This window comes from Doryrhamphus excisus, chromosome 18, assembly GCF_030265055.1.
Source record: "Doryrhamphus excisus isolate RoL2022-K1 chromosome 18, RoL_Dexc_1.0, whole genome shotgun sequence".
Taxonomy (NCBI): Eukaryota; Metazoa; Chordata; class Actinopteri; order Syngnathiformes; family Syngnathidae; genus Doryrhamphus; species Doryrhamphus excisus.
In genome coordinates this window covers 13133407-13160015 of record NC_080483.1, presented here as the reverse complement: position 1 = coordinate 13160015, position 26609 = coordinate 13133407, and the positions used below count along the sequence as shown (strand labels likewise).

The window sequence follows — 26609 nt, the reverse complement described above, 5'->3', positions numbered from 1 at the left end:
TCAGTAGGAATGGTGCGCTGTGAAAGGTCAATCCTTGGACGATCTAACTGCGTTCAAAAAGAGAAAGTTGTTTTTTTTCAAGACACCGTGACAGTGTGAATATCTGACATAAAATGATATTGAATCCACATTTTTCAAAGATTTTGGCTTTTAAAGGCTGCGGTCTTAAACTTTTCATCAGAGGATGAACAGCCTATTTCAGTTTAATGCCTGTTTGCAATAAACGTCTGAATCCTATTTCTTCTTTTTGCATTTTGAAGCTATACAGTATGTGGATAATCCTTGGGAGTCAACAGTACCAAATGGGAATTCTTGCAATTTTCCAACTGGTCTTGAAATTTTCACAAGGAGCGTGTTATCTTTGTGCTTTGGGCAAAGTAAGATATTCACACACATAAGCTCAACATTATTGCCTCTTTTCTGGACCAAGGCACTAACTGTGTTTGGTTCATATACCGACTTAGCCCATCTAGGACCCAACTGATTACTCAATTCATCAAAACAACAAGCTTCAGAATAATCTTTAGTTGCAGCCCTGGTACCAACCCATTAACCTATTTTACAAATACATACACCAGCCTGACCTCAGTGATAAAAATAAAGTGGAATTTGTCAGATGGAGAGTTGTACTGAATTGCCTTATTGTGTAGGTGCGTTTAATGAAGTGCTTAATGAAGATATCAAGCACTCTAACAGGGTTACAAAAGCTTTAGTCATGAGCATACATTTTGGAACACACTGGAACAGTTAGCCCCTAAAACAGGGGTCTCAAACTCAATTTACTTGGGGGCCACTGGAGCTCAGGTCTGGGTGAGACTGGGCCGAATCAGGTTTTCAAAAAAAAAAAAAAAAAAAAAAAAACGCATTTATTAAAAACAAAAAAATTAAAAAAACTTCGCTTTGGTTCCAATTTTCTACAAGAAAAGCTCTGATAAAACATTCCACTGTTCTCAAATATCTTACTTTTTATTTTTCTACACAAAATAAGATGAAAAATAAATAAACAAATCAAGAATAAAGAAAATCAATCAATCAGTAATAAATAAATAATATAATAATAATAATAAAACCGCAAATAATAAAAACTTAAGAAACCACATATAGTTGGTGGGTAGACAAATTATTTTTTTTCAGATTAAAATGAACAAAGCATTATTAGAGCCCTGTAGACATGACAAAACACGACTATAGTCACATTTATACTCTTTTTATTTACAACATATTGCGCAACTGCAGGGTCTTGAGACACATGCTAACTCGCAAACTAGAGAGCTAGCGACCTAAACGGTAGCCTTCAAGTTATTTCCTTTAAACTTAAATAGCCAAAAACTTACCACTTCCACACGGATAGGGAGGATAACTATTAACAGTTATTTAACCTTTAACATGAACATTAATCAAACGGAATAATTTTTTCTGGGTACATGATACCATACAGCAATCATATCAAACTTGCGCGGGCCGCACTAACATTAAACTTTCATATCAAGGCAGGGGCCTCAAACAAGTGTCCTGCGGGCCTCATTTGGCCCGCGGGCCGTGAGTTTGAGACCCCTGCTCTAAAAGGAAAGTCACATCTTTTCGCAACACTCATCAAAGCAACAAATCAAAACACTTTTTCCTCTTATCTTTATTATCTTCCTCTGAATCTATCATTCCGATGCAATGTAATCCATGCATGGTTTGACTTTGGATGACCTAATTTATTAAAGATGACCTGATAATAAGTGAAAAGTGTGAAAGAGGCGCCGCATTTGCTGTGCGTGTTTAACATTGGGTGATTGAAATTAAGATGGCAGAGGGCGTCTGCCAACACGAATAAAACATGAATACAATTGGTAAATGTTTCACAGCTTGGAACAGCTGCTACATCGACGTATACCGGCACGGCGTAATCTTGGTGAATAAAACTGAGCTTTTTTTTTCTGTGGTGTAAAAATGTCCTGATGTGCATCATATGGGACTATAAAAATATTGGCATAATATCTGAATATTTTCAGTAGCAAGTAAAGGACTGACTAAATATCTTAAACACCTGTTGCCTCTTTGTGATCGTATCAACAAGCGGATGGTATCTGCAAAGTCAACAGGTCTGATGGCGTCCCTGAGAGGAAGAAAATCTGTTATATAAAAATATATATATATATCATTAAAAAAATAAAGACAATGATAGAGTTACTAAAAGAAGATAGCAGTACTTCACAGTATCACACATGGGTCAAATTATTATTTTTATTCATTTTATAAGATGCATATTTTGACTTGGAAACTATGTATTTGACAAGTCTCAATAATTACTGTAAATTACGGACTACAAACAGGCTTTCAACCTAACAATAATGTGACTAATTTATGCCGACCTGAACAACACAGGAAGTAGTGAAATGGACACCAAAATCACGTTGTAAAGTCTTATGTGTTTTGATATGACAAATCTTTGAATTACAGCTTCAGACACACAGGTATTTAGTATTTTTACCATCTGATTTTAAACCAGAAGACAAAAAAGTACTACAACATTTATGCATATCGTGCTTATTAACCATTTATTCATGTATTCATGGCTATTAGGGGTTTATTACTATTACTATTAGTATTCATTCATTCATTCATTTTCTACTGCTTTTTCCTCACGAGGGTCGCGGGGGTGCTGGAGCCTATCCCAGCTGTCTTCGGGCGAGAGGCGGGGTACACCCTGGACTGGTCGCCAGCCAATCACAGGGCACATATAGACAAACAACCATTCACACTAACATTCATACCTATGGATAATTTGGAGTCGCCAATTAACCTAGCATGTTTTTGGAATGTGGGAGGACATGCAAACTCCACAAAGAGATGGCCGAGGGTGGAATTGAACCCTGGTCTCCTAGCTGTGAGGTCTGTGCGCTAACCACTCGACCACCGTGCCGCCTCCCTAATAGCCAATGTTATTGGCTGTTTTAGTGATAAAACCAGTTCTAAAAAGTCTACATAGGCCCTTCTGACACACTTTTTAAATGTAATATTTAGTTCCTTCCATCACTCGTATGCTTACCAGTAATTTTAGCATCAGCGCTCAAGGGCAAATCTGTGTGGATTGGAACAGTTAAAGGTACAAAAGCCCGAAGGCTTGGCTGGTGAGTGCAGACTGCAACAGTCAGCAGCAGACAGCTGAAGGCACGGAATTGCTGCCAAACAGTGCATCCTATCCTGGTGAGACAAAACCTATGGGATCAGAATTCTCTGGCAAACGATTTCACAACAAGCACACCTACCTTCGTTCTTTTTTCTGCTTTGATTATACACTACAGAACGGGGAGGAATCAGACAAAAGGTCTCCTGTATACAACAAACAAGGCCAAGGAGTGGAGTCGGCGATGATGTGCAGTGTTAAAACTGTGATACTCGTGTTTGATCTCAGAGTGAAAAAGGTAGAAAAGGATGCCTCGGAAACACAACACACCTCCTTCCTTCAAGTGAAATAACAACTGCTAGCAGCGCTAATTGAGATTGTGCATGCAAAGTGACAATGCCCGAGCCCTGTGCAGCCTGGATTAGGGCTTCAATAGAGACAGATTCTTTGTGAAAGCCTACTGTGGCGTTGGTTGGCATACAGGCCAGTTTCCCTGCATCTGCTCATTGGGCCGACTGAGAAAACACTGGATTGTATACGCTTGCTCGTTTTACCTTCATCTAATCCTGTTTTGCAGCACCGCCCCCGTTGGCTTTTTGTCACTCTGACACAAAACAAAATGCTTTCATGTTACACTTGCATGTCTATTCCTTACAAAACAATTCCGGTCAAAAAACAATAGCAGATATTTGCATGTGAAAGCTTCTTTACCAAACTTGGCAGGATTAACTATCATATTGTGCCTTGAAGCAGCAGGGTGCCATACACAGCGGTATAATGTAGACCCAAGTGGAGATCAAAATTATACATTTTTATTGGGTTGCTGGTAAAACGCTGTAATGTTATGTTATTGTTCTTCACACAGACACACAATTGCTTGGCTTTATCCGGATAAAGATTCCATGTTATGGCAATGGCACATCACTTAGAAAAAGAAAAGGAAAATTATAGAAAAAATAATATTGGTAAGGTATTTAGGGATTGATTTTATTTAAACATGCATCACGTTACAATGGAAAATATAACACAATTCAATTCATAGTTCAACATGTCCGAAAGGAGTTGAAAGAAGCAAAGCTTATTAAATCCTACCCCATACATTTATTACATTTATACACTTTCTGTATTTCCGATGTGATTTTTTTATACATAAAGAAATGTTAGGTAATTTAACCATGTAGTGATGTAATGGTGATATTTTTTGTTGTACATTTAGCCGGTGAATATTTTATAGTTATTACCCCATATCGCCACACAATAAGTTAGATATGGTAAAACCAAAGTGCAATAAAGATTTTTTGATCGAGAACGAATTTTGCTTTGTTCAGTATTGAGATAAGAATTGATATCCACAGAAATTTATTTTCATCCACTTTTTCAATGTCTACACCGTCTATTTTTGTTTTTTCTCGTACAAGTATGTAGATATCATTTCTACTAATTCATACATGGTTTTGAAAAATTATTTCCAAAACTAAATGGGCTCTTCTTGGGCCTACATTAGAGCCTCGGTTAGCATAGTAAGCATAGTATTTTTTTTTTCAGTAATTTTTTGCATTTTACACTTTTATTTACCAGCATAGGGTGTCCGCTTTTTGGGTTAGTGAATAAAATGTCAGTTAAATAAATGCAAAAATCCTTATATGTATTGATTCAATGCATCAGTGGACAAATTTGTCCAGTAATTGAAAAATCGATACAGCTTGGCTAGCTTTTCTAAATGGTTATCAACCTCTGCAAAATAACTGTGCTTGTGATTAATCAAGATGTAGTCACAGATGTAATTTCGTCTGCATACGTCGGTCAGAGAAGTGTGTTCTTGTGACCCGTGTCTGTTTATGGCTAAGACAAGCTGCGTTCAAAAATAAACATGCTTCTCATTTTTTTCACTCAGAACCTACACATCATCATTTCATCATTTTAAAAGTTCCTTTCATTAAAGCCGTAAATGACAACGTGGTGAAAATATAATCATCCATAATATACTCATCCGAGTCGCTTACACACAACCACATGAGCGTGCTAAACTAAGCTTACTCCGGCAAGCAAACATTCACATGTTGTGTTTAAGTCAGGAAAGGACTGTTTTGTGTTTGTATCCGCCATGATTGAGCCATCCGTCGGGGAAATACTGCCACATTCATACACACACAACCACACCTGCATGCTAAACTAAGCTAACCCCCGTTAGCTTCCATTCAAGCTCTGTAAAAGGAGATTCCGTAAGCGTTCGCCGCTGGGGCTGGTTAGTGTTTCTATCCGGCACAATTGAGACATTCGCCAGGGACATATTCCCTTACACGAATGTTCAATCTCCTTACGATGACAGCATAGATTCACATTATGTCAATTTCGACAAGATTCTGTGTAACACAGTAAATTCCATTTTTATTGGCCAATTACCTAATTCCATCCGCAATTCAGTGAAAGCGGAAATCATAGGGCCCTGCACAACAAGAAATGACATTTGACTTTTCATGATTAATTATGTGAAATTTAATGATCAATTACTCAGTTATTAGGCCTTTCATTAATTAAAAAAAAAAACTCGAATTAGTTAAAAACAGCAAAATAAAACAGAAAAATTCAAACTGACATCTTTTTAAAAAAAGTAAATCAGTGCACTCTTTTGACAAAATGTCAACTATTGTGCTTCCTTTCTATCCCATTATGTTTCTGTCAAAGAAAAAAGGGGAGTCTGGTCAGTGGACCCAACAACAACTTGCATACTTCCCTTCAAGAGAGCGCTACCACATCACGGCAACAACAACCCAACCAGAAAATGTCTGCAGCGCTGCAACAGAAGGCGGTAACAAATTGGAAAACACATAAACGATCCACCTAAAGAGAATTTACCAACCCTTGCTAGAACTACATGTGCTACTGCGGTTTTATGACCGCGTATAAATCAGAATTCCACTTCAACATAATTCGATGAGTTGTCGTTGTTAGTACGGCTGTCAAGGTAAGCGCTGATGATGACAAACGGTCGAAGCAAAGAGGGATAAATCTACACGTCCCTGGACATGTTTGACAAAGCTTGCCTTATTTGCCTGCGGTTCCACGTCCATTAATCTTCAAAACAGAGCCAGTTCTTTTCCTGTTGTGAGCTTAACCAATAAGACGGTATCAGCGGCTTTTCACATTAGCGCTAATCAACAATTTAGTGCTGTTCCTCGTCCCGCGGGATACATTAAACGTCTTTGAGAGAGAAGGTTAGAATGTACTGCATCTGTACATGGTGATGTGGAACAAAGAACAGGTTTTACACCTTAGTCGGTCTACTATGTTGCATTGAAGTTAACAACGTAATAATAATAATAATGGCTTCTTGATTAATAGGAGAAACTGACCTTTCATATGTTTGCACTCCTGAAACAGATAAGGTTAGGAGGAACTAAGAAGGAAAACTGAATGAAGAACTACATCCGTAAATCGCAAAATTGCTTTGCAACACAACAAACTCGATATTGTACAAAAATCAAACATATTTGGTGACGGAAATGCTTCAATTATTCAAACGAGTATAAAAATAATGTTAAGAAAATCGAGGAGTAAGGTCGCTTCTGTTGCATGCTGGGATTTTTTTTTTTTCGGATTACAGCTCCAGTGACCTCTGTTTCAACCCTTTATTTCTCATACGTAAGCCCTCCTTGCGACTTCATTGGACCGTCGACAAGGGTGATCTGTATGAGGAAATAAAATGGGGGTGAGGCTACGCCGGATTGGTGGCGGCACTCGCTGTGGGTACCAAATGAAAAACCCTCCTTGTGGTGTGACCTCATAGGCCCGTATAGAACCTCTGAGCTTTTATGCACTAATTGTCAGCAATTGTGTCGTCAAACGGCGCTCATCTAATAGAACTGATGGAAAGTTTTTGTTATATATTATTTTCCCTTGTTTTGGTTAGTACAACATGAAAATAAATTAATTTATATAAAATAAGTACACTAAAAAGTCACAATTTTGATTTTAATAGTATTGTGCGCCATACACAACATTATATTTGCAATGGAATTAGACGGACTTGTATTGTAAATTACAAAGTAAAGTACAAGTGATTAACTTTAAAACTTTACAAAGTCAGAAAACTAGTTTGTCAACAACATGCATTATTATGATGGGATTTTTTTTTACTTGTTATTCTAGACATTATTTCATCCAGTATTAAGTGACCTTCAAGAATTATAAGCGAAAACGTCTAAAGACCCAATGGATGACGGAGCAACAATAGTTAGAGCAAAAATGACTACAGTATGTAATAATAATAATAACAAAAGCAAATCTACTACAGTATGTGTTTATGTTTTCAACATCAGCGGCAATTGTAATGCATGCATGGGGCACAATTTAGTGCTTTCTTTATTTTTACACATTCAGACACACCTAACTAACACACCTCCACCGATCCCCTGGAGCTCTCCATCAAAAACAGCTCTCATTTTAAAAGCTGAGCTGTATCTTTAAATGAGGATGCTGGAGAATGTTTGTGTCCCTCCATCATCATCATCATCACCATCATCATCACCACCACCACCACCGCCGCCACCATCACCATCAACCGCAGTATGTTGCTTTATTCTGAATCGCTATACATAAACTGCACGGTCCATCACAAAAAAAGCGGAAATTTACTAACTAATATGTGTTTTCTTGTTTTTTTTTTATCTAGCAAGAATAGAGCTAAGGGTGCTGCATGCCGGCATGATGATGCGAGGCTCTTTAAATCCCTTGGAAATATTATCTTACCTTCAACAGCTATTACAGCCGGTAGGGTCCATAATATCCATAGAATATCCATCATTGGTCGCGCAAAAAAGGCCCAGACATTTAAATAAAATAGGTCCAGAAAGCCATTGACAGCCGACGTGGACAGGGCACAGGCGATCCTTCACCTCCAGCAGAGCGCGCTCGGATAGCAAACACTAGCCACTCAAATCTGGACCAAGTTTGGATCAAACCAAACAGCCACAGACTGAGGGGAGTATGTCCTGAAATATAATAACAGCCGAGATGTGCTGAGGAAACATCTTTGTTTTAAGTTATTTTATTTAATATTCTACACATGAATAATGTCAAAATTATGTTAAAATAGCTTTAATATTTGAATAAATGACAGATTGATTGTTATTGAGAAACCAAATCCCCCCCGCTTGATCGCACGTTTGTGTCTGCCAGCTGTCAATCAACAAGAAATGGAGCGTCCTCACTGCCTTACCTTGTTGCTAGTTTTGTGTTTTGGCATCATGCGGGACGTTTTTAACACTGGGGAAAAGTTTACTCGCAATTGTTAAGCCAGAGACAAGAGGCCACTGCTTCATTTTTAAGACACACACACGTTTCAAAAAGTGGTCTTCTAAGGAGAATTCATTGCGGGGAAGTGTGCTACTGTAACAGGTGACCATCATGCTAATGTAAGTAAAGGCAACATATTCTGTTTTAGCTAATGTCTACTTCTCCAATAATCACATTTGGTGTCTATTTATTCTTAGATATGTAATAATAATGATTTGTTTAAATAACCATGGTTAGTTCAATGTTTTATTCTTCTCTATTTTCATATGTAAAAGGCTGCAGTGTTTTTTTATCATTAAAAAGTGAAATGTAGCCTTTGAAGCAATGGAGCATTAGTACTTTAAATAACTAATTACAATCAAACAAAATTAACATTTAAGTAATTTTGACTTATTAGACAATGTGTTTACTCTATGTTGAACATACACTTTATACTCCAGGATTTAGACTTTGTTTTGCCACATAGGAATTGTATCCAGTTACCTTGTATTGTATGTTGTGTTTGAAGACCTAAATTTAAATTATTAGGTTAAAATAGTCGAGTAGGTTTAGGATTAATAAAAAAACATAACTTGATTAAAAAACATATTTCATTTGTAAGAATGAAAGAATAATAATATATATTTTTACAGACCATTTGAATAAATTGTTACATTGCTAATGCACATGACAGTAAATGTCTTAGGGGGCTGCAATGATTGCACAATAATTCAAAAAATGATTGTTGAATTTAACGTTATATAACTACGTCTACAACTATGTATTTAATATTTTTAAAAGCAGTACATTCAGCAGCTCCTTTCGTCATATGGAACACATCATGTGACTGAATCATTGTCCATTAAGAAATTTAAAGCTTGACTGAGCATTCTTGTAAGATTTATTATAAAAGCGTAATCAGTTTGTTTAACGTTGGCTCGGGATACTGTAACACATTAAGTATAACTAATTATTTAAACTGGGCTGTATTTGCTATGTGTGGGTTTATTTTGTGTTAATTTAACGTAGAGTTATATAACTGAGTGGTCTTATTGGAACACTGGAGGAAAAGATTTGTAAGAAATTATTTTTCCAACCTAAAAACAACTATTAATTTTTATGTTGTTGTTTTTACTGGTAATTGAATTAGAAGAACTGAAAAAAAATATTATATTTTTGTGTTCTCGAAGATTTATGTTATATAATTTAAAAAATTGAATTAAAAGATTTCCTCATTGGTCCTCATTTTTTATATTAATGTGGTTATATATTATTTATGTATATTAATCAGATTAATGTTGTGCTTGTTTTTCCATAGTGGAGGTTTGCATGAATGTAGCTTGACTTCACATACTTTCTCTTCTATACATCAAAAGCGCCTCTGCTGGTTGCAGCCATGTAGTGCACTTAATTGCAGCTTAAAATGCGATTAATTGGTAATTTCACACATGCACTTTATTCTGAAAGATGAATTGATCACTTATTATGGCCATCCCTACAAAGAACATATAAGGTCACGGTTTAGCTGTACCAGTGTGTCATCAAACACACCATTTTTGCTTTGTGTAGCTGTTAATTGAGCCGCTTTGATTTATTTATTTTTCCTCTGAATTGTATTTTATTGATTCCAAGTCACTTGACTGGCTTGACCTGGTGTGGCATTCAGGTGATTATGATACAGATGGAAGCAAATGGGGGGGGGGGAGAGCAGAGCAGCCCCTGCTCTCCATAATAACTTCCATACAAGCTCAATATCGACCTGAGTCAAATGAGAAGTGAAAGATGTTGAAGAAATGACATTCATGCGCTTCTGATGTTGCCCGAAGACATATTTCTTCCATGCTGAGTTCATGTGCAGCGCGGCAATAAAAAAAATATAGTGCAAAAGCTATCAAAGCGCTCGTATTCTTGATACAGCAAAAACAAAACACAGATGACACAAACTGACAATACCAAGTAAACCTTGTGGTATTTATAATGAAATTATGATTTCAATATGATTTCAAAGTATTACCTGCACTAATGTATTTTTTTTTTACAAGCATTTAACAGTAATCCCATTTTCAGTCCCGTTGCTTTCTGTCAAATCACAATTTGTCCATCATTTCCTGGTACATTTGTGTTATTAAATCACATGATGTATTCCAGTGTATTGTCTTGTAATCATGGTCAAATCAAATTAAGCCATCACTATTTCAATCAGTCCATACAATCAGGCTCACACCAGGATTGCAATAAATGAAATGCCATTTGGATGAAATGATTTATTTAATTGCAAATAGTTATAATGCATTGATAATTATTAGCATGTTTCCATTTTATATTTTATAAATGGATAATTCCCTTAATGTATTGCTATTATCAATGTTCTTACTAGTTCAAGAAAATACTATATACATTGACAGTCATTCTAAATATGTGTTTTTAATTCAGAATTGTTGGTGATTTTTTAAAATCAAACTCAAATCAGTGTTTAAGCATTTATATTAATAGCCAAACAGTATTTTAAGGTGTTCATACAATATGTCAAAGCTTCCATGGACATATTAAAAATGTATTCATATCAATAAAATATAAAGGCAATGTACAGGAACGTGTTATTCATCCAATGCTTGTTAATGAATTTAAACACAAAAGCACAAGATTTAAAACAAGCAGTTACTAAATATTTACCTCCAAAAATGTTGACATAAATATATGATTTTTATTCTTATAAATCTTATTATTTAGTTCTTGTCGAGTGTGAGGGTAAACAAACACGAATGGGCCACTGAGAGCCTCCACAGCCGAGCTTTGAAGTATCGTTGCGCCCACACTGACACCTACAGTTTAAAAGTGGAACTGCACGTTGTGTAATTGTGAGAATGTGAATTGGCAATAGCAATTTTGATCACTTGTAAATTGAAACCATTTTGCCAATGATGAGATAGGACGAAATTATAATAATATATATAGATGTATATATTTAATTTTCAATTATTTTCAATTATTATTTATTATTAAACTATTATTTTAAATAGTTTAATAAATTTCTCCATCAGTGAACCCTGTTAAGGTTAAACAAACACTTTGGAATGACTCTTGGAATGCCAGACTTTCTGCAGGTCATCAGCTTTTTTTTTTTTTTTTTTTTTTTTTTTTTGCTGTGGAATTTTAGCTTCATCTTTAAAGTTATTCATAAGCGCCACTTTAGACTGGAGTTAATTTTCACCTGGGAGCTTTAAAGGCCAGCAAACAGAATGTGTTGTCTTTTAAGAGGTATTGGTGTCGTATCAGTAACCTTCCGTTGGGAAAGGACTGCAGACCTGAGCATGTGGATTAACCTCCACCGTGAGGACGTTTTCACGGGAAGTCAGGATAGAGTCGGAACCCGACTTTTACTGGGATAATCCACGTTTTGTTTTGACGTGACTTCCCAGTGGAAAGTTACTGATGTTATCTGTGTGGCTATAAATGAAAAAGAAGCAATCCCGCAGAGGACACAAAGGGAATGTTAGCTGTTTTGAGAAGGAAATGGAGCCAAGAGAAGAGATTCTTTCACGGCTTGCGTTTCATACATAGTCCACCACCCACCCGGTCATCAGTGCCGCCCTCCTGGCATGTTGTTTTAGCCCTGCCAAACTTTTAATTCAATCGCTTTGATTATATGAGCCAGGAAGCCTTGAGATGATTTCATGCACTTTCTTGTGAAGTGGTATCAAACTCAGGAGCTACAAAGTTACAGCAGGCCATTTATCAGCTCTGAATTGTGTTTTTTCTACTAAATGATCTGAAGCGGATTCGGGGTTCTCCACCAGTTTTCATGGTCGTTTAAAAATGCAAACATGTTTTATCATCATTATGATTCATGATTTAATAACAGTCATCGGTCTCGGCTTTGGGTTTGAACCCAATAACATTACCCTCTGTGCTTTTTTCTAATTGATAAGAACTATTCACGTCAATCAGCTGCTATGCATTGTGGACCTGCTGCTCTGCTCGGCTTCCCTTGCCCAAAAGAACTACAGCAGAAACAGAAGCAGTGCATGATTGTGGCATCCTTTTTAATCTTTGCTGTACTAAAAATTTGTCCTGCTCGATCTTTGTTTTTGTTGTGTCTTAAAGTGTCCTTGGTGGTCGTTTTTTAGAGATTGAAGATGGCGGAAAAGAAAATTATACAAAGTATACGGTGCAAAACCATGCAGCACCAGTAGTTGCATTCATGGCAGGAAGTATATTATTTATTATTGGTTAGCTTCAGTAATAACAAGGTTATTAGAAAGATTAAATTCAGAGACTTATTATATGCATAAATTGTTTTATTTTGCTTAAAAATACATGAATCTAGTTGCATTAAATGTTTAAAAAATGCATGGCTATGATGGAAAAATACATTTTAAAATACTCTTAGCCAAAACAATATACAGTACACCTCATGCCTTTGTGTTTTGCAGCTTATATTTCGATCTGTCAGCACCCGGGGGAAAAAAAACGCAATTTAAAAACATAAAAATTCCCTTCATAGTAATACATTTATATTAATTGTATATGTATTTTAAATTAATTGTTTAATCTTTTCCAAAACATTACAATATATTGTTAAGTAAATCAATATAAAATGTAACAAAATTTCAAAACTTGATTTTCAATCCAACAAGTAATCCTGCTCATAAAAATTGTTCATATATTCTTATCTTTATAATAAAAATAAAGTAATCCTTCTGTTGCATGCAAAGCCCAATACTTCAATTTGAATAGATCGCCACAGCCTAGTTGCATCATGTTACATCACTCCATCTACAAGTTTAATTAAAAAAAAAACAATGTGCCTTGTACTTTGTTGTGTAGCCCGTCTAAAAACACGCAATAAATACAACAAGAAATTATGGCAGAGATCATAAACAAAAAAAAAAATGTTACGTTTGAGGAACTTTATTGAAAATTGTAATTGTTGCAATTCAGATGGCACAGTGGAAAGAAGCACGAAGCTGTGGTCCGTCACACAGAGCAACAGATGGAGGTACACAACAGGACATTACTACTAAGAGGATTCATCTTTTTTTTTTTGCCCATCACTTTTTTTTTTTTTATGGGAACAGGCTCTTTCCTGGTCGCCCAGCTCGCAGTAGACTTGTCACTTAAGCCCTCGCTAGCTTGTCATGTCGACCTGCTTGGCACACAGGAATCCTTGCTTGGAGGAGGAGATCACTGTGAACAAAATTTTTTTTTTTAAAAAAGCAGCCGGGCGGGATTAGAAAGTCCAGAGTCTCTGAATTTTAAACTGCAAGCTACATGCCAGCTGCATTTGTGTGTGTGTGTGTGTGTGTGGGGGGGGGGGGGGGGGGTGACTTGGTGTCCGGTTTACACATCTCAGGAATACCGTTAAACCATTTAGTGGTACCTCTTTCACCAGACAACAGGCTTTTATTGCAGGTTTGAATTATCTGACAACATTTCCTGTCTGCCTCCCTTTCAGCTTCCCGACCGGTAGAACACATTTACAGTCTTATTGGGTAATACGAGTGTAAAGGTGACTATAGGGGTGTTATATTATGTCTAGAGGGCTCTCATGTTGTTAAAAACTTATTTAGAAGGTCATAAACATTTACAGTCTGATTGGGTAATACCAGTGTAAAGGTGACTATAGGGGTGTTATATTATGTCTAGAGGGCTCTCATATTGTTAAAGACTTACTTAGAAGGTCATAAACATATTGTCTGATCTAACTGCAAAAATATTGCATTTATTAGTAAGAAAAATCACAGTTCACACAAGTACATTGTACTGCATTTAAAGTTGTTTTTCATTACATTGTTTTCCTGTTTAATTGAACAAACTTATTGGTCAAAAAAATGGCCTTGGAGCCATGTTTTGGACACCATTGGTTGGTGATCATTTTCTTTTTTTTTTGCCTTAATCTTAGTCATGAGCTTTCTGCTGTTTTTTGGAATGTACTGCTACTGTACATAAATGTGTATGAATGTAGTACTTCTATACTGAATGTTTCAGAGCTGTTTCAGACTAGGTTCCAGTAGAACTTTGTTATTCCATTGTTAAGGCGCTACAGCTAGGAGCACTCTGCTTTTTATAAAGGCTTACAACAAAAACGCTGACCAGTGATCTTGATCACAGCAGTACCACTTGAATGTAAATCTATTTAGCTCAGAGCTTCAGCTTCCACTGCCGTTCCGTTGCTCCAGTCTTAACAGTGGCCTCCGACTTAACATTTTAGCAGTGCAAGGAGCACACACCAGAAATGAACATGCAAAGTAAATAATTACATTTATCTCATTTACACTGATAAATACTGGAACAATAAAGTAGACAAGGTCACGGCACATTTAATGTTTCAGACTGGCACTGTGTTCGTGCAAAGTGTTGTGGTTTTATTGTGTGGTGCTATTATAGTATTATTATTTCCCCACAAGCTGAGGGTACAGCCGAATTGGCTTTTCATTCGGTATTTTACCATGCACTAGAAATAATTTGGTATATCTATTTTTCCGCACCTCAGTGTGATGTCCCTGTTTTCCAGTGCCCATTCACTGTGTGCCTCCCAAAACACTAGATGGCACTTATGCGCCTCTCAGCGCAGGTAAATGTTTGGCCTTTCTGGTTGACCTGTCAGTCACATATAAACAGAGCATCCCGGGCAAAGATTTGGTCTCGTTTTTCTAGTAAAGATGCTTGAAAATTCCCAAGTTTCCGGTTGCTTTGGGCTTGCTTTTGTAAAGACGCTTGTAAATGCTTCTTTTCAGAGAGCTAGTCGCTTCTCTCTCTCTTCTCTTGTGAGACCTTGGCTGTAATTGTACATGGCTGATGACTACAATATGTTTTCAGATAATTCTTACATCCATTTATTATTATTTTTTTATTTATAAGTATTTTATTTTAATTGTATATGAAGTACCAGCCTTTCCTGGTCTATGCAAAGTTCTAATACTTTGTTGTCTGATCAGTTTACCACGGTGATACAATTGCTTTAAAAGAGAGATGTGTTCAATAGGCAAGTCTACCCTACTTTTTTTCTTGTAATCAAACAAGGGATAAAATTAAATGCAAAGATGAGGCTAATGTATCGTTAATTGAATGTTCATTGTTGATGAACGTTTTATTAAATACTACAGCATACAAATGCGTCATGAGAAGCCCCTGACATTTGAGGAACGTTTTATTTTTATTTTTTTCCAAATCACCAGTGGCACACATCTGCAAAAACTAAATATACAGCTTTTTTACTTACTGATGTAGCTTTTGGTGGTGTTTTGATGTGCATAAAATCTTGATGATGGTCTTTAGCTACGTGCTGACACGGCAGTCTTGCAGGATTTGCTTTTTTATCACTTTTACCGCCGAAGAAGTGTTTTGTCCTTGGAAATAGACCATTGACGCCGAAAGCTCAAAATTTTCCTGGGCGACAACATGACTCCTTTCATAAGCGCCAAAGCATTTTTTCCCCTTTGCGTATATCATACTGACCTTTTCCAGTGTATATACACTCTCAACAATTTATTAGGTACACCCTATAAATATCATTTTGTTGTTATTATTACTATTGTTGTGTTTGTTGTTGCTATTATACAGTGGTGTGAAAAATAGTTTGGCACCTACATGATTTTTTGCATGTGCCACACTTAAATGTTTCAAATTATCAAAGCAATTTAAATCAATGACAAAAAATAAAATAAAATAAAAATAAATGACAACACAACCAAACACAAAATGCATTTTTTAAATGAATATTTTTATTTATTTATTTTGAAAAAGCCGAAAGAAACAAACAAAATTAAACCTAATAACTGAAGCAACAACTCTTTGTTCTTTTTGTTCAACAGTGGTTTTTGTCTTGAAACTCTGCCATGCAGGCTGTTTTTGCCCAGTGTCTGATCTTAACTGAGGCAAGTGAGGCCTGCAGTTCTTTGTATGTTGTTGTGGGGTCTTTTGTGACCTCTTGGATGAGTCCTCGCAGCACTCTTGTGGTAATTCTGGTTTGCTGGCCACTCCTGGGAAGATTCACCACTGTTCCGTGTTTTCAACATTTGTGGATAATGGCTCTCGCTGTGGTTAGTTGGAGTCCCAAAGCTTTAGAAATGGCTGTATAAGCTTTTCCAGACTGTAAACTGTAAACTTAAAGCCGTTCAGTACTTTCTATGTTAGTTCCATATCTTTTTCTTGTAGCATGGTGTTGTCATCATTTCCCTCTATCTTTGCTGTGTAAGCCATTTTAACATCAAGACAGGAATATGGCGGCACCGTGAAGTATTTCACATGTGCACACATCAATAAAGATACCATAAAAATTTCCCGACGTTGTCTAATGACTACACACGATTTGGAGGTACTTTCACAGTTGGAAATAATAAAAATGGTTGATTCAGCGTTGTTGCTGCTTGGAGGGATGTTGGCTCTTTATTGTATTTCCTTTGTACTTAACCTCAACCCCGACAGGAAACATGGGGAGAAAACTGAGAACCTCCACGAGGATCCAATTATTTTTGTCTTTGCAATGTAATAACTTTTGTAACTGGATCTCTTTTTGATTTACTTGTTTACTCCCAAGCAAAATCCCTAAGTAGGACAAGTATGGACTGATCGCACTTTTGTTTGTTTGATTGTTATTTGGCCGCATGACGCGAATATTACTGAACATTGTTTCATGGAGGGGCGACACTTAGTCAAAGAATAAATATAAATTTTTAACAAAGATCTGAATAAATGTGGGGAGTAAGGGTTTTATTATGGCACCTTTCATCCATTCATAACACCTCGTCAACCAGTAGTTTGCTCACAAAGAAACCGGCGAACAGATGACAAAAATGTGTCAATTTACAACACAATAAAGTTTTTATTGATAGGAATTTGACTTTGATGGAGGTTGGCGCTTTTAAGAAGCGATGTTTTCAAACTGTGTCTTTGATCAACATATCAAGTCGTGTTTTCCAATCTTTATTCTCATACCAGCTGCAAGAAACAACTTTTTTGAAGATTAAGAATGCTAATGTACAAATGTATTTTTGGACTTTTTGGACTGACGTGAAAAAAAAAATTAAGCACTTTTTTGTTGCTTTTTCTTGATTATGATGTGGAACTTCTGTCTGAACATCTGCCAGTGGAATGGGGCAGATTTAGCGACCCGTACCTGGAAATATAAATCCCAAAATGGCTAATAATTAGTAGATTTTCATGTCCGATAGTAAACCGGTTTTCACTGTGAAAGTTTGGTTGTCTTACCTTATTTGGTTTCTCAGCTTCAGTGATGAAATTGAAGTTTTCAAACATACTTTCAATATTTCAGTGATTAATAGCAGTTTGAGTCGGTTGTGTGTGTGCATGCTGCGTGCATTCGTGTGTGTGTGTGTCTGTGTGTGTGTACATGCATACTGTATGTATGCAGGGGTTGTCACTGTATGCATCCATGCACAGCACGCTTGCACAGTATGTGTCAGCACGCATGCCGCGGCCGAGGAAGCCGCAGAGAGTAAGGAAGTAGAGCAGAAAACAGAGCGGCCTGACATAAAGAAATCCTGCATGATTCCGCCCCTGAGATGCGCGAGTACCGCGCGCAGGAAGCCGAGCATCCAGAGGTCGTTTCCATGGCAACCTTTGCCCAGGGAGATCACTGACCCCTCCCGCCATGCGGCACAAGCGGAGCACCGTTTTGTAGGTCACATATGGCACCAGCGATCCAATCAGGCCTAATCTGGCTTGAGTTGTGGGTCATAAATTATACGGGGGAAGCTGGCTTATCCCATCAGCAGACTCCGCCGTTTGATAATGGCCGGGATTGTAGCGGCAAATGTGAGCTGACCCATTAAATGTATATGTCAACAAATGTATGTTGTGTCTATTGGCCGGGGAACACAATAGCTTAGCTGTACCATGATACCTCCGCAGAGCTGAGCTGAATGCGCAAACTCCATGCTGCTCATGCATGACTTTTATGTATCAGGACATAAGTTTATGTTTCAGATACATCAAATTCTACTTGTATTTTGATGAGGGTTCTCGACTTTTTTCTTCTAATTTGAGTGTTTTATTTTAGTGTTGTAATCTTCCACCACCTCTCCCGGTTGCTGCCAAATAGTGTGCTCCGTTTTGCCTCGGTTGATTCAAGACACGTTTAATCATCAACAAAATACACCAAATTATTTGATCTCTATTGTTATGTAAAAGTCTATGAATTTTAAACTGAGTCACCAATGTGACGTACAGTAAAAGGTTATGAAGCCGCAAAAGTGCAAGTTCTACTAAGATGTTAAGACATGAAGGGAGTGCATTATTCATTGAGAATTAAACAGTAATGCAACTCCAAGTAGACAAATCATAAGCCATGCATAAGTCTAAGGGAGAAAACTGAAACTTGACATATTAAGAAATATGACATATTTGAATATTGCATTGTTATGATATATTATCAAAGAGTATTATTATTATGGTAATGGTTTAATTTCATTTGAACATGCATCAGGTTACAATTGAATGCATCACATAATCAGTTCACAGTTCCACATGTCCAAAAGGAGTAGGAAGAAGCAAAGCTTATTAAATCCTACCCCTCCATCTGGTACTTTTACAATCAGTAACTGTTACGTTTGTTCACTTCCTGCTTTCCTAATATAGTTTAAGTTTTTTTTTTATTTAAGTTTTTTTTTTATCACATACCGAAGTACGGGGTGATATTACCATCCAATGACATAATGGGTACCATAGTAACCGTCAATATAGTGATATATATAGCACATCATGACTGGTTCAAGACTTTTCATCCTTGTATTTAGCAAACATTATATATCATCATAACATTAGCTAGTTATTTGGTCTCAAAAAATGTTTACAATTATTTTAAGTATCGATTTGTGCAATAGTAAACATTATATAAACATATAGTACATTTTTATGGTACTCTCATTTTCATTGTTGTTCCTCAATATAATCTGCAACAATAACAAAAATTATCAGTCATAGACAACAGTAATTAATGCAGTAATGACTTCGCTATTCCAAATACTTTCATGGGCCAACCACTCCCCCCCCATACCAGCAAACATCTCAGGACCTTTGACTGTCTCCATGTAGCCGCTTGTTGCCGCACCGCCGGAGATTTCATGAGTCAACTAATAATAACTATGGGTGACTGGTTTTTCACCTTTGTTGCTGTGATCCATAAGTGATGGCACAGCGGCGATGGCGAGGGCCCTCTGAGGCCATATGGAGAACACTGGCGGCCACAGGTTTTTTTCGTCCTATACACAGTGCTGTAGTAAATGTCATAGCTTTTTTTAAAATCTTTTTTAAACAATTTTATAATTGGATTACAATAATTAATAATTGTACAAATAATGTAAGGATAGCCAGATACAAAATGTTGGCTTGCATTTAATTAGGATCCCATTCCAGTTAGCTTTAAGAATGGACATTTATTCATATATTCATTTAAGTGGAGTTCACACTGAATACACTTTTTGGTAGTGTAATTATTTATTTATTATTTAATTATTTCATTGTATATAAAATAATTATGTATTTGTAAATTATGGGCAAAAACAACAAAACTTGGCAACTTCTATTTCTATAAGGATTTTTTGTTATGTTATTTCATGCAAATTTGATGCTATTATTAAGAAAGTATGATTAAATATATGCATATATTATATGTAGGGCTGTCAAAAATATTTAAATATATTTATATATAATATTAAAATCATTTAATTGACTTTTTTATATTTATATATATATAAATATAAAAAAGTCAATTAATATATATATATTATCAATAAAATATTCAAGACATAGTAGCAAATGGTGCTTTATCATGATAAATAATTTTTTAAACCGTTATTAATTGATATACTGATTAAACAATTTCATCATTTCACAGCCATAATTAGAGTACATGTAAACATTTTTGTATTGTTCATTAAAATGGATAAATAAACAATATTGGTGCAGCACATAAGGAAGATGATTAAAATGAACGTGTGAGCTAGGTATCGTCCAAGTTACAGGAGTTAAATAAAACAGCGTGGAAAGTGCCGTCAGGTCCAATTTCTCGGACGGTCTCTACTTCTCATATTGTCCCGCTGTATCTTTAAAATAACTTCAGGGTTCACTGAGCTTGGCATGGAGCTTTCTGGTTCACTCAAGTGAACACGCCGTGAACAAGCAGCGTTTTTCCCTTTTTTTTTTTTTATTATCCTTGTTCCCCTTCTCACTCCACCTTGTACTGTACAATGTTGGAGCTCTCAGGCTGCTCTTTGTAGCAGAGCAACCTTCCTCTGGTCGAGGCGAGCGCTGACGTTGATGTGAGCTGAAACAGCCTGTAATGTCTGATTCCGAAGTTAGAAGAATTAACCTTCCTGGTTGAGGTCACACAAGCCCGCTCCTGGAGACATCTAGGAAGTTAAATGGAGATTTCGCAACTGCAAGCTGCAGCCAAGGCCTGGAGGCCGGGCAAATATTTCATGAGTAATTTAATATCTGGAACGAGAGCACGCATTGCACTCAGGATGCTGGCCCGGATAGACGCTGATCCGGCAAGGAGAGGACAAAAATGGGAAGACCCATGATTGGTCCAAGGCAGCCTTAGTAGCACCTGAAAGATTTAGGCCTCCCCTCAGGCGCATGCGATGCTGCAATGTCACTCGCCGTGCATCCATTTTGGTTTGCGTTCAGTGGAGTGCAGACTTTTCCATAGTGGAAAACTGATGTAAGCAATGTTGGTAGTTTTCTATTGATCAGTGTTTTCACAATAACAATGATCAATGAACACAGTGTTAATTGGAACACAACAGAATATCAATTAACTGGTTATTCTTTCGGCTGCACGGCGGTCGAGTGGTTAGCGCGCCGCTAGGAGACCCGAGTTCAATTCCACCCTCGGCCATCTCTGTGTGGATTTTGCATGTTCTCCCCGTGAATGCGTGCGTTTTCTCTGGGTACTCCGGTTTCCTCCCACATTCCAAAAACCATTAGCTGATTTTTAATGTGCAGTCGTCTTGTTTTCACAGAGATTCCTTGTGCAAACAGTTGCCCCCAGTAACAAAAGTCCAGAAATATGCTTGGATGTTTGTCATTAAATTATGCTAATTTTCGTCCCTCCTAGAGAGCAGCTATGCAAGATAACCCACACAGTGATGAAACACAGCAGAGTGGGCGTGCCTGGAATACATTAAAACAAACCGTTTTCCCAGGAACCACAAAACCCAAAGAAATATAGCTGAATAGGTGCAGATTCTGGAAGATCTATAAAGCTTTATGTGCTGGTTATTGTGTATAGCTGCTCTATAGGAGTCCACAACTCAATACAAAAAGGGCCAAAAGATGAGCATAATAGGTTCCCTTGCACAGCGACCGAGTGGTTAGCACGCAGACCTCACAGCTAGGAGACCCGAGTTCAATTCCACCCTCGGCCATCTCTATGTGGAGTTTACATGTTCTCCCTGTGCATGCGTGGGTTTTCTCCGGGTACTCCGGTTTCCTCCCAAAAACATGCTAGGTTAATTGGCGACTCCAAATTGTCCATAGGTATGAATGTGAGTGTGAATGGTTGTTTGTCTATATGTGCCCTGTGATTGGCTGGCCACCAGTCCAGGGTGTACCCTGCCTCTTGCCCAAAGACAGCTAGGATAGGCTCCAGCACCCCCCGCTACCCTCGTGAGGATAAGCGGTAGAAAATGAATGAATGAATGAATGAATGGTTATTCTGTTGTTATGCTAGTAACATACTGTACTGTACAGTATATCCAATTGTGAAAAAACTAATGGGCAGAAGTCATTGACCACAAGTCATTGACCATGTATGACCATTCACCACACTCCATAGGGTGTGCCACAAATGTACTTTACAATCATGTAAACGTACTAAATTAGTGATTTTATTACACTGTACTGTGTGCCTGTCGAATGCATGTGGCATTGCTGATCCAAATGTTGTTTTATGAATGTTTTTTTTTTAGTTTTGTGAGGCTCAGGAGGAGGGTTGGCGGTTCAAACCCAAATTCCTCCACTCTATCCACTTCTGCTATCTTTGGGCAAGACAATTCACTCTACAAAATGTAGCTCACTTGCTCCAGTGTGTGACTGGAATGAATGAATAATAGATTCTCGGTGAAAAGCCGGACTTTGTGCGCCATATAAATCCAATCAATTATTCTAATGTTACTCTGAAGTAGAGGTCGTTGACTCGTCCCCCTGTTGAGCCTCTTGCCCGGCGTCACCTTGTGATGGTGAAGATTAGAGCACTTGTCTCTTCTCCAAGTGGCTTCACAGTCATCCCGGCCACTTGTGGAGGCCCTCGAGAAGGGCGAGGTAAAGCCGCTGACGGGGGAATTGATTGCTGTCAACACATTAACGTTCCAACGCTTCTCTGGAGTGGAGACCTTGTGTGTTCACTGAGCTGTCACTTCCTTGTCACAGCTACTTCCTGATAGGCCTCGATGGAGTGAGGAGTCGAGTTCTAATGTTGAAGGTTAAGGTTTGATCTTGACTTGGTGAACTCTGCTTATAGTTTATTTGTCTGCATACGATTTCCGATTTTTTTGTCAGGGTAATGGTAAAGGTGGTTAGCGCGCAGACCTCACAGCGAGGAGACCCGAGTTCAATTCCATCTTCGGCCATCTCTGTGTGGAGTTTGCATGTTCTCCCCGTGCATGTGTGGGTTTTCTCCGGGTACTCCGGTTTCCTCCCACATTCCAAAAACATGCTAGGTTAATTAGCGACTCCAAATTGTCCATAGGTATGAATGTGAGTGTGAATGGTTGTTTGTCTATATGTGCCCTGTGATTGGTGGGCGATCAGTCCAGGGTGTACCTCGCCTCTCGCCTGAAGACAATTGGGATAGGCTCCAGCACCCTCCACGACCCTTGTGAGGATAAGCGGTAGAAGACAATGTCGTCATTCGTATTGATTCGAATCTCATCTTTATAACCCATCCATCCATTTTCTAAATCATTTATCCGCAGGGGTATGCTGGAGCCTATCCCAGCTGACTCCTACTCACTCACATTCATACCTATGGACAATTTAGAGTCACTAATTAACCTAGCATGTTTTTGGAATGTGCCGGAAAAAACCCACACACGGGAATAACATACAAACTCCATCTTTCCGATCTCCTGAATGTGTGCTAACCACTCGGACACCGTGCTGACACATTTATAACCATTCATTCATTCATTTTCTACCGCTCATCCTCATGAGGGTCGCGGTGGGTGCTGGAGTCTATCCCAGCTACCATTGGGCGAGAGGCGGGGTACACCCCGGACCGGTGGCCAGCCAATCACAGGGCACATATAGACAAACAACCATTCACACTCACATTCATACCTATGGACAATTTGGAGTCGCCAATTAACCTAGCATGTTTTTGGAATGTGGGGGGAAACCGGAGTACCCGAAGAAAACCCACGCATGCACGGGGAGAACATGCAAACTCCACACAGAGATGGCCGAGGGTGGAATCGAACCCTGGTCTCCTAGCTGTGAGGTCTGCGTGCTAACCACTCCATTATCCAAAGTCTAGTTGGCCTATGCCGGCCTTTTGTGTCTGTTTTACTGAACATGCAGGTTCAATGTGTTCAATTCTAATGTACTGTAACATTAAAAGCACCATTTCTGTTTAAACTGATGCTGAAGAATACCTGCAAATCTTTACCAAAAACACGAGAAACAATATTCATCAAGTTGAAGAAGTTTTGAGATGAAGTCTCCTCAGGTCGAGGCTGTCATGTCAATGCCTTTATTAGCATGGCGGTTGTGTAATGCATGTCAGGAAAGAAATAATGAATAGAAAGCACATGAATAGCTAAACAGGCATGAAGCATGAAGAAGCTTTGGCAACAGATGTAATTTGCCCCCACTGAGGCATCATCCCGTGAAACACAATTAGTCGTATTCAGACAACGAGCGCACACAAACACACATTCCAACTAATGGCATGCCAGTGACGTCGACGGACATTTGTTGACCTACATAGATGGCAGTTGGGCAGCGGCCTGTCCACATGCCCCGAAACCCCCCGCCCCCCCAAGTGCAATTAAGGTCAGAGGTCAGGTGGGGAAGCGACAAAGGATGAGCTTTTCACACAATCGGCATTGCCAACAGTGGAATACAACATGACACCCGTTGATTGTTTATGACACCGCAAACAAACGTTCACCGTGGAGGGAGATACGCCTCTTGACGTGTGGAAGCACGAGTAAAGGTCTCATAATGTGAAATGGTTGTTCTGACACATTGCGCTTCCAGTTGGATCAGTGAAATTAAGAAGCAAAAGGCCAGTCCTGTACACCCGCAGTTGGTTTCCTTCGCTCCAATCCATGCTTAAGTGTGCTACACTTGATAGTATTGATTCTCTATTATGTTCAAGTTACTTTTTAATTTTTTTTCCAATATTAACTCATTCAATATTGGCAATATAATAACTATAAAAGCAATCTTCACTCACTAAATGTACTGCAAAAAGGTCAGTAAGGATAATTCATAATGCCGCCTACAGAGAACATACTAACTCCTTATTTCTAAAATCACAAATACTTCAACTTGCTGATATAGTTCATCTTCAAACAGCTAAAATAATGCATAAGGCTAAAAACAACTAATTAGCTAAAAATATCATTCAATACTTCACCTCGTGCTTTGGTACATTATAAAAAAAAAACAACCTTAAACTGTATTATGGAAAGTAGGAAGTGAACAAATGTAACAGTTACTGATTGTAAAAGTACCAAATGGAGGGGTATGATTTAATAAGCTTTGCTTCTTCCTACTCCTTTTGGACATGTGGAACTGTGAACTGATTATGGGATGCATTAATAAATACGTCTTTGGCAGTGAGTGGTCATGTTGAAAAAAAAACATATCAATGCTTGTTTGGTATCAAATGAATTAATATGTGTTTTTGGAGCCTGATTATCGTTATGTGAAATGTTTTTTTTTTAATTTATTTTAGTACACTGATGGGTTTCTTTGCTCAATCTGTTCCATAATTTGATACATACTAATATGCTGTTTTTAGCATTGTTCATACGTATAAGTGTTTTAAGTTGGATTTTTCCCTAAAGCAGCTGAGTAACACATTGTAATTTTCCATTTAGATAAAAAAAAAAAACAAGCTAACGTCCAAAAAATATTGAGCACCAATAGAAAGGGAAAATGCTAAATACTTTCAAATGCAAAAGAGACGCCAGGAAAATAGTGACGTTCAATTGCAAAAGGAGATCTTAGTAAATATCAGGGAGCAAAATAATCTGTTAGCAGTCAAAGAAATGAAGTTTGACTACTAAATGACTGAGCTGGCAGAAAAAGAGGATGCTTTAAATAAGCAAAATAGTGACAATGACCAGATTGTGTCACAAATTATGGGTGGACGATGAAGAGCAGAGGTGGAGTATCAATGATGTGTTTGTGACTGGACTTCGCTCAGGAACATACTGGTTATAGAGAAAAAAAAATCACATTTATTGCAATTTGTTGATTTGGTAAAATGCATAAAGTAAATAATAACAAAATCCTTTTCAACAAGAGAGGGGGAATATAACTTTTCTGAAATTCCAGCTCCTCTTTAGTAGATCTTTCTTTTCGCTTTAAAAAAAAAAAAAACTCTTGAACTTGAGGTTTGAGGTTTGAGAGGCTTAAGAGCGTTTGCCCTAATAACAGGCCTCAGACTAGAGTGATAGTTATAATATCCCAGCTGACCTTCAGAGGATACTCCAGACAGTTCCAAAAAAGCAAATGAGAAAAACATGGCGGATTAGAGTGATTTTGTAATTGTATGTCACATGACAGCTCCTCATGCGCGAGTAGGTTCTGGTGATCGGTTCTTTACCCGCTTTTCCCCTCTGAGTTGGGTTGCTGACTGCTTTCTTGCCATGAACGCTGCACCACTCTGCTATGGCGTTTGTGGTTTGATTGCAATCGGCCTTACATAAGAGCCGGTTTTAGCAAGAATTTGCAACTTAACTGAAATTAAATTTAGAACTAAAGTATTGTTTGATACAACTTTTATATAGTATCGTATTGCAGGAAAGAGCGCTGGTGTGAAAAACTCTGTGATCATCAAACAAATTGAAACATTAGTCAATGAGAAAATGCATTTTTTGAGTGAAACTTTTTATTATAAAAAGAGAAAATGAATCCAAACCTAAAAAAGTGATTGCCCCCTAAATATAATAACAGCAGCAATTAAACGTTTGTGATAATTTGCAATTGGTCTCTAAAGGAATTTTTACCCACTCATCTTTGC

At 37.7% G+C, this 26609-nt stretch overlaps 2 protein-coding genes across 3 annotated transcripts in view; one reads left to right on the top strand and one right to left on the bottom strand.

The window, feature by feature from the left end:
• Positions 1-8017, bottom strand: part of ephb2b (eph receptor B2b) — a 139162-nt gene extending 131145 nt beyond the window's left edge. Inside the window, exon 1 of the mRNA XM_058055940.1 lies at positions 7865-8017. Coding sequence (XP_057911923.1) covers positions 7865-7919 — 55 coding nt within the window. The 5' untranslated portion in view covers positions 7920-8017. The remainder of the gene's footprint in view (positions 1-7864) is intronic.
• Positions 8018-8356: 339 nt separating this feature from the next.
• lactbl1b (lactamase, beta-like 1b) overlaps positions 8357-26609 on the top strand; it is a 32868-nt gene continuing 14615 nt past the window's right edge. For both annotated transcript variants that reach the window (XM_058055499.1, XM_058055496.1), the window contains exon 1: positions 8357-8529. The gene's annotated coding sequence lies outside the window, so the exon portion shown is untranslated. The remainder of the gene's footprint in view (positions 8530-26609) is intronic.